The 13,920-nt window shown below is 43.1% G+C and overlaps 1 protein-coding gene across 6 annotated transcripts in view; it reads right to left on the reverse strand.

Moving 5' to 3' along the window:
• Nucleotides 1-13,920, reverse strand: part of CD226 (CD226 molecule) — a 115,168-nt gene that overhangs the window by 37,948 nt on the left and 63,300 nt on the right. For all 6 annotated transcript variants that reach the window (XM_037738125.1, XM_017527513.2, XM_017527517.2 and 3 more), the window contains exon 4: nt 336-680. In XM_037738125.1, coding sequence (XP_037594053.1) covers nt 336-680 — 345 coding nt within the window. The remainder of the gene's footprint in view (nt 1-335; nt 681-13,920) is intronic.

Here is a 13,920-nt window from a genome sequence, read left to right on the forward strand (position 1 = left end):
TCCTGTAAGTGGGAAGACAGGAGTTCAGCAGCTGAAACACGCAGGCTGGCAATACCATATGTTTTTTAGTCCTTTACCGATTTCTTTTTAAATTTCAGCACTGTGGCAGATAAGAAAATTGGAAAGATTTTTATTGCTGTATCTGTGATTGATGGATTCACAAGACAAAGAAATACTAAATACTATAATAACGGCCAACTTATTTAAATTCAGCCATTTAAAAAAATGTTGAATATGCACATTAAATGGACATGTTTACCATAAATAAAAGCAGAGACCAACCCACGAGGGTTGGCTTCTTCCCTTTTTGACACTGCAAGATGTCTGGTACTCACCCTCGGCTATGGTCAATCTCATCACGAAGGTTTCATTTTCTCCTGTGCTGGCCTGGAAGCGGCAGCCGTAGAGCCCCGAGTCTGAGGCCCTGGCATTGGGGATGATGATGAAGCTCTGCACTCCGTGGCTGCAGTTGTTCACTATTTCTCTTGGGAAGCTGGAGGTGAAATTTCCACCATGGACCAAGTTGCAGTAAGTTAAGAGGTCGATCTGATGGGGCTGTATCTTTTCCCACCTCACTTCCTGCACAGGCCACGTCATCTGAGGCTGACAGGTGAGTGTGATATTTTTTCCAGGTTCTGAGATGATGTGGCTATTTGGTGGCACAGCTGTCTCAAAACTATCTGAAAAGAAGAAGTAAATGATTAGACGCAGGTTGTCAAATTTTGGGACACCCAACTGGAAGATACCCAACCATCAAAATGATTAATGATGTTACCTGACACAGTTTCCTCCATTGTGAATGACCTCTTTATACCACATTTTTAGAAGAGGGTTTTTGTTTAAGGCAGGGCGATAAATAGAAAAGAGGATATGAATGTTCACACGTAGTTCTGTAAGTGTTACTTGGTTAACCATGTAGTGAGAAACACAGCCAAAACCCCTGGTGCTTTTCTTGGTAGTGATCATATCAAGAGGCTGAATTTGCCAAGGAGACTGTTACGCAATAACGCTGGGCTGGTGTCTCCGACACTGACCTTGAGTATCAAATTTCCAGATTATAATATTCTGGCTAAGATTATGACAGTCATGAAAAATTCCAAATCATTTTCATCGAATACACACATGACCTCATTCTTCAGATACACAGGGTTGTCTTACACATGGATAGAATAGGGCCCCACATGTGGTACCAATTCTTGGTACCATGAAAGTCCCCAATATTCTCCCACCTGAGTCAGGAAGTACTCAGTAATTCCTGACACCATTTCTGAAATTCCCACCATGAAGTACTCAGTAATTGTCACCAAATATCTAAGTCAGTGGTCCTTACAGTGCGTTTGGGGGGCCCTCAGCGTCCCTGTGTCCCTTTAGGGGATATGCAAGGCCAAACCTATTTTCCTAGTGATATTAAGATAAAATTCCCCCTCTTCAATCCAGTTCTCTCACTAGTATACATTAGATATTTTCAGAGGCTCTGCCAGCAGGTGGTACGTGTGCTTGAAAATTCTTGTGTTTTAAATTTTTCTCAATATTAACTTCAAATACAGTAAACATGACAGATATAACCTACATAAACAAACAATCACTGAGAATCTTCAATAATTTTTGAAAGAGCATAAAGGGGTCTTGAGACCAAAATGTTTGGGAACCTGATCTAAAGAATAAACTGCAGTATTTCTCAAAGTTAAGACAACCCAGCAAGGTAACAAGTATATCTATTTATTAGTGATGAATACCTTCTTACATCTGATAGCATCGCTAATGCCAACAAATTCTGACCTGCCGTTTCAGTACAGAGGGGAGGCCTGGGCAGTAACGATGTCACGACGCTCTCTGGCACTAAGGGAGAAATGCAAAAAGTGCAAAGTCATCTGTCACTTCAACTATGTGACAGTTTCACTCAAGGCTAGCCCAGGAACCATCGTCTTGGCAGGTAGACAAAAGAAAAAAAGAAATAGAGAAAGAAAAAGAGAGACAGGAAGGAGGGAAGGAGAAAAAGAGAGAGAGAAGAGAGAAAAGAAAAGGAAGGAGTAAGGAAAAGAAAGGAAGGAAAAGAAAACAGAGAAACAAAAAGAGATGTCACATTTCAAAAGCGAGAATGAAAGCAAGTCTAAAGTGCAGTAAGATTTGCTATCTATTAAACTAGAATACCATGTCTACGATAGTTTCAGCTGCACCAAAAACTAGCTTCTCATCTTCAGCATGCGGTTCCATGTGTCAAAATGCTGTAAAGAGAAAACCACAGCACTCCAGGTTTCTCCTCTGCACAGCTGTTGACCAAAGGTAGCACTTTACCCACGTAACACACACCCGGAAAACATGTCAACTCTAAGTGATAAAGCAACACAAGAAAAGGGGAGAAAAGAGAAGGAAAGGAAGAAAATTCATAAAAAATGGGAAAACAGGGAAATAAAAGCTTAAAAGGAACAAAAGAAAAATTAAAATAAAAATTAAAACAGGGCAAGGAAGACATGAGAAAAAGAGGAACTGAGTGGCAACATAAAATCAGATGCCAGCATGCCATATGGAGAAACGAAAGAACACAAAAGAAATGAAGAAAAGAAAGCAAAATCAACTTTTGTGGGAGCCTTCTGGCCCCTGGGAAGTCAGAGGCAGTGTGGGTGTGTGTCTTCAGTGCTCACAGGCACAACTGTTTTATGTTTTTCTTCTTCTTCTTCTCTCTGGATGCTGTCCCATTCAATCTCAGGAGCTTCCTTTGTCTGCCTATCTAACCAAAACCACGCTCTCAGAGAGGCCTCCAGGAACCTGCTGACTCAGGCATAAGCAGGGGTCTTCTCATAGCATTATGCAGTAATGCTGGGCTGCTTTCTCCAACCCTTCAGTATCAAATTTTCAGATCATAATCCTTCTGGCTAAGATTATGACAGTCATGAAAAAGATCCCAAATCATTTTCATTGAATACACACATAAACTCATTCTTCAGATATACAGACACCAGTGTCTGCATTTTTGCAAAGGACAATGCAGGAAGCAATGGGGAAAATCCTAGAGGGGATGCAGCTGTCTTTGGGGAGCAAAGTGCAGGGAAGTTACAGCAGAAGCTCCATGTGAGGACCCAGACCTGCCTTTCAATAGACAGTCTAGAACTGAAAGAAGTGTTTCCCAATCCTAGAGCCAGGTGGTTCAGAAGCTCAGAGTAGCCCCTAATCAACCTTTCCTGACAGAGTAATTGGTTGGTGTTATATAAAAATCAAGACTTCTACAAGGTTGGCCGAACCTGGCTTCCCTCCGATGTTGCTTATGGCTTCTCAGATGATAGGTCCTCCTCCACAGCGCAGTGGAAGGCAGCTCAAAATACCTCGAAAAGAACTTCCAGGAAGAACCCACACAAACAAGAGGACCCTGGCATCCTGATGAACTTGGAATTGGAAAGTGGATTCACGTAATACAGAGACCAAAATGTCGCAGTGAATTGGGAAGAAAAAAGTTTGATTTGAATAAAACAGAAACAAAAATAATAACAACCAATTTATACTTATATATAGCTATGTATTTATACTTAGAATAAACACTAAATAATACACTGTGTTGTTTTTCCATGATTTTTATTGCAGAATATCATGATGAAATATTCTCTTTTTTGTATGTGGCTTCTCTGGCTTGACCATAGATCATCGCTGGAAATTATTTCAGTGCTTCATCACCTTTTCCAGGCGCCGCTCATGCTCTGGCTACCCCAAACATTGCTGGGTACCTCTTCGCATCATGCCACTGTCCCTGCCCATCAGCACGTCCCTGGCTACTGACCTGTCCTCCTCACCATCCCCACTGTTCAACAGCTCTGCATGCAGTTTGAGCAGCTCTGCAAAATCCCTCACTAACCTCACAAAAGCCTTAGTCTTTTTACTGTCAGCTTCATAAGCCCAAGCCTTCATATAGCTAGACCTTTTTACATTACTCTGTCCTTAGCACCTAGAACCATGCTTGGCATAAAGTAGAGAAGCCAATCAATATTTTTTGGTTGAAAAATTTGCCAACCTAACAAATGGGAGGAAATATTTGCAAACTATGCATCTGACAAAGGTTTAGCATCAAACATCTATAAGGAATTTAAACAAATTTACAAGAGGAAAACAAACAATCCCATTAAAAAGTGGGTAAAGGACATGAACAGACCCTTCTCAAAAGAAGACATATACATAGCCAACAAGCATATGACAAAAAGCTCAATGTCCCTCATCATTTGAGAATTGCAGAACAAAACCACAATGAGATACCATCGCATACCAGTCAGAATGGCTGTTACTAAGAAGTCAAAAATTACAGATGCTGGTGAGGTTGCAGAGAAAAGGGAACACTTATACACTGTTGGTGGGAGTGCAAATTAGTTCAACCATTGTGGAAAGCAGTATGGCAATTCCTTAAAGAGATAAAAGCAGAATTACCATTTGACCCAGCAATCACATTCCTGGGCAAATACCCAGAGGAATATAAATCATTCCAGCATAAAGAAACACATGTACGTGAATGCTGACTGCAGCACTATTCACAATAGCAAAGACATGGAATCAACCTAAATGTCCATCAATGACAGACTGGATAAAGAAAATGTATTTCATATACATCATAGAATACTATGCAGCCATAAAAACGAATGAGATGTTTTGTGGGAACATAGATGGAGCTGGAGGCTGTTATCCTCAGCAAACCAATGCAGAAATCAAAAACCAAATACCATATGTTCTCACTTTTAGGTGGAAGCTAAATAAGAACTTACAACCATAAAGAAGGAAACAACAGACATTGGGATCTACCTGAATGGGGAGGATGAAAGGAAGGAGAGAAGCAGAAAAGATAACTGTCGGGTACTGAGCTTAATATGTGGGTGATAAAATAATATGTACAATGAACCCCTGTGACACGTGTCTACCTATGTAACAAACCTTCACATATACCCACAAACCTAAGAGTTTAAAAAAAATTCTTTTTAATAAAATACAACTGTATTTTTGACTTTAAATACTTGAAAAAATTAATTTACAATTCACTTTGCACTCAAAGTGTAATGTATTTTTATTGATTTGGGGGAGATTTTTATCTATAATAACCCTAATATTAAAAATAGATTTAGAATAATATTAGTCATCCCTAAACGAATTGATAGCTCTAGGCAACAATCATCAGTGTCTGCAAATTCTCAAATGCCATTTATGTTTTTGCAACACTACCTTGGAAGTCATAGTGTCGTCAAAACAATCAAACCTGATGCTAATCAAGCCTCTAAATCTAACCATCAGTTTACAGAACTACAAAGAGCAGAAAAACGCATTAAATGCCACCATGGAAAAGCCTTGGGAACACGAAAAACTCAAGGTGACAACAAATGAAAGGTGGAGAGGGAAAGGAAAAAACCTACAGGTGAAAAGAGAGGTAAGAGACATTAAACAGTAACAACATGTAGAACCTGAAAAGGAAAACTTCATAGTACTGGAGAAATGCGAAGTAGACATTTAATAATTTTAAGAAATTATTGCTGTTTTGTTGGGGGGGGGGGTGAAGGTAATGACAGTATCATGTTTATGTTAAAAAGAAAACTCATCTTTTGAGATTCAGGCTAAAATATTTATAGATGACATGACTTAACAGCTGGAATTTGCTTCAAATTAATCAAGGAGAAGACGGAGCATGAGAAATGTAGAATAATACTAACCCAAAATCGATAGTCAGTGAAGCTACACAATGATCACATGGGAATTGATTATACTATTCTATTTTTGTATATGTTTGAAACTTCCATTAAAAAAGCTCCAAAAATATTTGTTTGTACAAGATTTGAGAAGCAAGAGAACTAACCAAAATTGAAGTCCCTGCTTATGAAAGGTACTTTACACACCCAATCTCTAATCCTAACAATATCATCCAATCAGTATTAATGTGCCTGTTTCACAGCTGAAAAAAAAAAAAAAAATACCGAAGTAGCTTTTCCAAGGAGCTGATCTGGCAAAGAGCAGGATCAGAAACACAACAAACTAATTTGGTTTTAAAGCTCATACATTTTTCATGCCAGAACACTACAAACTCTAAACTCTCTCCTGTATCTTTAACCTCCAATTCTAAATGGACTCTTCTCTCCCACCTCTAAATAGGCTCTTTCTCCCACTCCTGAAAACCAGCGTTGGACCTTTTGGTGCCATCCGATCTGTGTTTCTTCTTCCCTATTCATTCAAAATTCCAGAAGTGGGTTCCCATCCTGCTCTGCCTCCTCCCTTCCCATAGGTGTTTCAACACACTCAAGCATCCGTTTCCACCTTCTACCAAGACTGCAAATATCACCAATGTTCTTGACCAGAGTGCTGAAGGTCCAGCCCTCCTAGAAATGCTCTTCCCCTTGGCTTCTGTGACACTGTACTTGCTTCTCCTCTCCCCTTTCTGACCTCCCTCAACTATCTCCTTCATGCTTTCTCTTCTTCTCCTGGTCCTTAAAAAAAATGTGTGTTTTAGGAGGTCACTGCCCTCCCCTGTCCACTCACCATCCCTGAGTGAGCCCATCTACTCTCCTTGTTCAACCATCTCTGAGGTGCGCATGAAGTGAAATCAACAACGCCTGCTCAATCAGACCTCTCTCCAGGGTTTCTAAAGCACGAGACAATAACTTGTTCTTATGATGCTTCAAATAGACTAAAAATTAAACAGCCCAGCATTGCCCTAAGCCATCTGCAGGAGCACTATTATTACACTGGCTAATTAGAAGTGATGATAGTAGTTGCTTCACGTATTCCCAACTGTGCCTAGACTATGAATATGCTCAATTAAGAACTTTTCTACAAACTCTTAATAGTGACCCAAATAAATGCAAAATGAAATGTTGACTGCATGATGACTAAGGAGATCTCCTAAAGTGGCCTGAGATAAAGCTCTCAAAAATAAGCAAGTAAAAGAAATAGAAACATGAATTCCCAGTTACAAGCAAGCAACAAAGTCCAGAAAGTGGAAAAAATGATACTTTTGAACCTCCTAGGGCATGCAGTGTGGAAGGACATATTGCGGACAGGAGAAGCAGACACAAAGGGCAGAATTTCCCAAGGATGCCTTAGCCTCCCTCATAGTTCCAGCTGTGACAGACAAAAAGTGAAAAAGGCAGTCACTGTGGACACTAAAGTGAGCTGTCAGGCAGCTTCAAGCAGGATAGAAAGAGAAGCCTCTTACCCAGAATGCATCAGCAGAGGCACCATGCAAGCTCCTGCCTATGCTGTAGACTCCTAGCGTGCATTCATTTCAAATATAGACAGCAATGACAGTATTGGATGGCACTTCTCTAAACAAGCTGCAATGTTCCCAGATGGCCAAGTTTGGGGATGTTACAGATAGACTTGTATCCCCTAAAATTCCTATGTGAAGTCCTAACCTCCAGTACCTCACAACCTGATCCGATTTGGAAACAGGGCTGCAGTCGATGCAATTAGTTGACATGAAACCAATCGTGCTGACACCTTCACTGTGGACTTTGAACTGCAAGACAACGCATTTCTGTTAAGTCCCCCAGCTTTTGGTATTATGTACCAGCAGTTCTAGGACACTAATGGGGAGTAAGGACCATCAGGACAACATCTTGGGTACAGTCTGGGCCTCGCCAGCACCCATCGGAAGCAGCAAGTCCACCCTGTTCACGAAATCTGCCGTCTTCATGACACTGCTTCCCACGCATTGCCACTTTCTGTCTTTCATTTAAAGTGCAGATAAAAGGTAAAGAACCAAACAAGATAAAAATAAGTGAAAAGATTGCTTAACTGAAGGCACAGATAAAGTGGGAAGAACGAGTTACAATAAAGAGATAAAAATACAACCCAACAAAGCCATCGTGAAGGAAAGACAGGCAAGGCCATTTGTTGAAATGAAAAAAAAAAAGAAGAAGGGACTAGAATTAGGCTGCATGTCCTGCATGGCAAATCAGGATTCAGCCCAGAAAATCCATATTAAGAGATTTGCAGAATCTCATCGAAAGAGTGATTCCCCTGTCTAAGCACTGAACAGCAAAGGACTTGCAATGCAGGCCCCAGGCAGGTTTGTGATTCAAATGACCTATGAGTTCAAGCAACTGCTGAGACCACCTGCCTCCCAAGCCTCAGAGCCCAGGCTGCCTCCAGGGGCAGCTTCATGAAGCTCCAGAAACTTGAGATTGGCTACCTGAAAGGTAACCGAGGGTCCACATGGTATAACTTTTGTTTAAGTTGTAATTGTTAAAAAATGACTTTCAATCTCTCCACTATGGTACAATGAGAATGACCCTTTTTATTATAGTCAATATCATAAAGTTTGCTGAAGCACATGGAAAAGTCAAACTTTTGAGGCATTCTGCAGTTTCTCTCAACCAGAAAAATAACTGACTAATGGGATATAAGAATTTTAACTATAGGCAGTACATCTCTGAGGTCTCATAAAACCAAAAAAAAAAAAAAATCATAATATGGCCCAAGAGCATTAGTCTGTTTTCTACTAAAATATTACCAATTGGCCCCCCGAGTTAGACAAATTTAATGCAGACTTTCTGCATGGCAGGTTTGTAAAAGGATATCAAGAGATTAACACTGTCTCTAATGATTCTCTACTAGAGAATACACTGTTAGTGAATGATCCCTGGAGACTACAGTAAGCACTTTGTCCCATAAACTCAAAAATATTTTCAGTATATTTTAAAAGCAAAATAATAAGCCTTATTCGAATGAGTCTTTTTTTTTTTTTTTTTNAAAAAAAAAAAAAAAAAATATATATATATATATATATGCCTAAAATTAATCAAGAGAACAGCAGGAAAAGCAAGTTATTTAAAAATATGGAGGTAAGTACCAGAAGAAAAAATTTAAGAAGTTGAAAGTGGTTGCTTTTGGGGAGCAGTGCTGATGTAGAGAAGCACGGAAAGGGATGTTGCTTAGTAGTGTTAATATATATGGATATAAAAATATGTTTATGGTGGGCAGACAGGAATTGGCAGGAGCCATGCAAGGAGACTTTCTGAGGTGACAACATGCTTGATACCCTGATTGGGGTACAGTATGCATTTGTCTAAACTTAGCAAACAGTACCTTTAAGACCTGTGCATTTCAATCCATGTAAATTTAACCTCCAGAGGAACAAACCATAAACAAATATTTAACTCTATCTAACGGCATGCATACTAAAGTGACTTTAATGGAAGTGTACTGATAATTGCAACTTACTTTGAAATGCTTTATAAAAAAGTAAGTTGTATTAATGGATGGACAGATGGGTAGATTCCTGATAGAGCAAATATGGTGAAATGTTAGTAAGTGGGTATATGAATATTCACTGTATAAATTCTTTCAACTCTATGTTTGAAATTTTTCTTAATAAAATATTTGAAGAAATATATGAGTGAATTATCTGAAAAATATTACCTTTTTAAAATTTTTTAAATTGTTTATACTTTAAGTTCTGGAACACATGTGCAGAACGTGCAGGTTTGTTACACAGGTATACACGTGCCATGGTGGTTTGCTACACCCATCAACCAATATTAACTTTTTAAAAATCTGGATGGAGTGTTCAGTCTTTTTTTTTTTTTGAGATAGAGTCTTGAGTCTTGCTCTGTCACCCAGGCTAGAGTGCAGTGGCATAATTTTGGCTCACTGCAACCTCCACTTCCCGGATTCAAGCGATTCTTATGCCTCAGCCTCCCAAGTAGCTGGAATTATAGGTATCCACCACCAAGCCCAGCTAATTTTTATATTTTTAGTAGAAAGGGAGTTTCACCACGTTGTCCAGGTTGGTCTTGAACTCCTGGCATAAAGTGATCCATCCACCTTGGCCTCCCAAAGTGCTGGGATTACAGGTGTGAGCCACAGCTCCTGGCCAGGTGTTCAGCCCACCTGGATAGACCAGCCTGGATGGACCGGCACACCTCTAAGCTCTCCTACATGCACATCTACCTGGCAGCCAGCTGCAGCCATGCTCTCATCTGTATCCCCACCCAACCCTGGGGTCCTAGAATCAAGAACCCATAGCTGAATTCCTCAGCCCTTCCCGGCTCCCCTGTACACAGGATATCAGGCAAGATATGGAGGTCCCCTTGAATGTTTTGGTAGCAGGAACATAACTATGTCACCAAGGACAGGAACAGGCCTCTGCAGCTACACTCCATCCTCTGCCAAAAGAGTAAACTGAGGTCTGTGGGGGGGCTGCCTTTCCCAGGGCCCATCCCACCTTCATGATAGACATGAGCAGCCAGTTTGCCTGGCTCCCAAATCCACGTGTATATAATTAGGTGGTGGGAAATGGATCAGGGAGCAGATCTCATCTCTGCCTAATTAGGGGCTAGGCAGCTGGGGCCAAGCTGACCTGGGGGAGCTGCTTTGGAGGCTGGGTAGCCCCAGGAGACAGGGCAGCAGCTGCAGGCCCTTGAAGGGCTCACACTCCAACTGGAGGCAGAACAATAGAGGAGCTGTTTCCACAGATCCTGAGGCTACAGAGTAGGGGGAGGAAGGAGTACAAAACCCCCCTGCCCTGCTCCCTCGACAGATGCCTGCAGGAAAGCCTGGGAGGCTCCAGAATCCTGGAACAGGGGAGCCCTCCCAAGACCAAGCCATATCAAGACCAAATCAAGGCTCAGTCTGGCACCTTCCCCATTTCCAAGAATCTCTCCCTGCTTTCTCCCCAACAGACTCTCCCAGTGGATTTATGGAAAGACATTTTTTTTTCAGCTCCTGGAAACAGCTCTGGTTTTAGGGCAGAAGTCCCTGAGTATACTTGCTTTACATTCTAACACTATTTACGTGCTGAATTTTTAGTTGCCCGTTCTCTTCTCCAGACTAGGGCAGGGGCCATGTCTGTCATATCCACTGCTGGTCACCCAGTAGATGCTCAGTAATAAAGTGACCAGAAGAAAAGCCTGCCAAGATGAGGAAGAGTGAAGAGGTATGTGTTGGAGAACCAGGAATTCAGACTGTGATACGTCTGGCAGGCAAGAGTGTGACCCCAGACTGACCTGCAGACCTGCTATGTGACAGCTTGTAGGTCACTATCCTTCTCTGAGCTCAGCATCTTACTCTGACAATATATCCACCCTAAGGATTCAAGCACTGAACCCTCCTTCAGGAACAAGGTGTCACCCACCAGTTCTATAAGCTGAACCTCAAATTTCTTCACATGCAAAATGCAGCCAGCGCATCCACTTTCTTAGATTGCTCAGGAGTTGCCAGGTCACAGCAAAGGGCAATGATTAGCCCTGAATTCTAGCAAGGTTGCCCAGGAAGTCTTTGACACCTCAAAGGGCACCACCTCTGCAGAACCTGGCTGGATTCTCTCTCCTGACACCATCATTCCTTTAGCATGGGGACCCTGGAGGCCCAGCTCCTGCATTGTCAAAACTGCTGGGCACCATGGGGGGATTGTGGGTAAGTCACCACCCTCCTCATGCTCCAGTCTCATGAGCTGGAACACCATTCTCTTCTAGAACCCAATTCCCCCTACTTTCCCCAAACCACCGAGGTCCATCCCAGGCCCCTGGGGGCTAGTTGTAGACAGGGAGACTGACAGACAGAGGGACGGACAGACAGCTGGGCTGACCTGGATATTTGTCAATAGCCCAACGGAAATCTCCTCTTTATGCTTAAAATAAAACCTACATCAAACCTGTCACCAGGGCCCCCATTAGAGCTTCCTGTTTCTGAGTGCTGAAGCCAAGGCAGCCTGTGAAAGGAAGCGCCACCCACCCCCTCCCCACTCCCACCATGGGGCACCAGAGAGGCCACCCCCCACTTTACCCTTCATAAGCCCAGCCCTAGCCACTCCACCAGCCAAGGTGGGGTCTCCCAGTAGGTAACTGATGTGGAGGGAGACTGGAAGGAGCTGAGGCCTCGAAGCCCAGTGTCAGCCCCTTTCTTCCCCTTTCCCCAGGTATTGGATATAGCATGAAGGGCCCAGAATGCACCAGTGCCCCAACCCAAGGAGGGCTGTGCTGCCTAACTCTCCCAATGAGGCCCAGAGGGAGACTGGCTTGTCCAGATCACCAGGCAAGGCCACTCATTTTGTGCCATCAAGCCCAAGTTCCTCATCCTCCATTAACTCCCACTTCCCATCCTCACTCTATGGTCTGTGTGACCTCAAGTTCAGGGTTTGCCGTCTCCGAGCTTCCTGCCCCCTTGGGAACTGGGCAAAGGTGGGGGGAGGATGGAACACTCAAGGCTGGGGAGAGTCTATGCAACCCATCAGTATTTCCCCTGCAGGCTCCCTTCCCGGTGCAGGGGAAAGACCCCATTCCTACTCCCAGATCTATCCCAACTCACTGGTGGCTGGACCTATTTCTTCCTCAATGAAGCAGGCCTGCCAGCCTTCCAGGAGAGTTATGAGAACCCACCTGGAGGACATGTCTCTGGCCAGACCGGCCGCTATCGTCATGCCCCACCACCATGCCCTTGGGGTAAACAATTACTGTTTTGATGGCCCCACCCCAAGACTTCTCTCACCCCTTCTCTTGTGAACACAGAAGAGTCTGAAGGCCCAGCCCTTGAGAAACAAGCATTTGTGTTTATTAACCAAGGGGAGGTAAGTCAAAGCAGTGCAGATTCCTAACCAGCCCCCAACATTGTCTACCCACCTAGGCCAGCTGCCAAGGACTAGGAAGAGTAGTGGATAGGCTCCTCCCCACTGCCACGACCCCAGGGTGAGTTCTGCTGGGTAAGGAAGAGGACGTCAGCAAAGGACAGAGGCCAAGGAAGGAAGGAAGGATACAGAGCCACTGGCGAGACAGGATGGAGGCGATCCCTTGGCCCTCACTCTCAGTGGGGAAGGCAAAGCACCCCAAATACAGCCCCACAAGAGGAACTAATCAGGAATAACATGTCAAAAACCTTGTATTGGGGTGGAAGGACGGTTTCTTGGCTGTCCAAAGTCAAGAGCAAAACCCTCCAGGGTCAGTCCTTGCCCAAAAATGCTGGTCCAGCCTCTAAGCCTTTGCCTCCATACCAAGTTCACGCCAGGGTGGAGCCTCTGACATGCAGATCCGGAGAATGGATGCAAGAGAGGTCCAGGGGCCACTTGCCTCTGTGAGATATGTCCTGTGATAATTGCTTGCTGTGCTTGCAAGACCCCAACAATAAGAGCAACTGGAATGTGTTTAGGGAGTGCTGGAAACAAGGGCAGTCAGTGATGGTGTCTGGAGTGCATCATAAATTGAATTCTGAACTTTGGAAACCTGAATCCTTTAGGAAAGAGTTTGGTGAGCAGGAAGTAGACCTAGTTAATTGTAGGACCAATGAAATCACCACAGGAGCCACAGTAGGAGACTTCTGGGATGGATTTGAAGACGTTCCAAATCGTTTGAAAAATGAAAAAGAACCAATGGTGTTGAAACTTAAGGACTGGCCACCAGGAGAAGATTTTAGAGATATGATGCCTTCCAGGTTTGATGATCTGATGGCCAACATTCCATTGCCAGAGTACACAAGGCGAGATGGCAAACTGAACTTGGCCTCTAGGCTGCCAAGCTACTTTGTTCGGCCAGATCTGGGTCCCAAGATGTATAATGCTTATGGATTAATCGCTCCTGAAGATCGGGAATATGGAACAATAAATCTTCACTTAGATGTATCTGATGCAGCTAATGTCATGGTCTATGTGGGAATTCCCAAAGGACAGTGTGAGGAAGAAGAAGTCCTTAAGACCATCCAAGATGGAGATTCTGACGAACTCAAAATAAAGCGCTTTATTGAAGGAAAAGAGAAGCCAGGAGCACTGTGGCACATATATGCTGCAAAGGACATGGAGAAGATAAGGAAATTTCATTAAAAAGGTATCAGAAGAGCAAGGTCAAGAAAACCCAGCAGACCATGATCCTATTCATGATCAAAGCTGGTATTTAGGCCGATCATTAAGAAAGCGTCTTCATCAAGAGTATGGAGTTCAAGGCTGGGCTATTGTACAGTTTCTTGGGGATGTGGTGTTTA

Source organism: Cebus imitator, unplaced genomic scaffold (assembly GCF_001604975.1).
Source record: "Cebus imitator isolate Cc_AM_T3 unplaced genomic scaffold, Cebus_imitator-1.0 Scaffold49, whole genome shotgun sequence".
Classification (NCBI taxonomy): Eukaryota; Metazoa; Chordata; class Mammalia; order Primates; family Cebidae; genus Cebus; species Cebus imitator.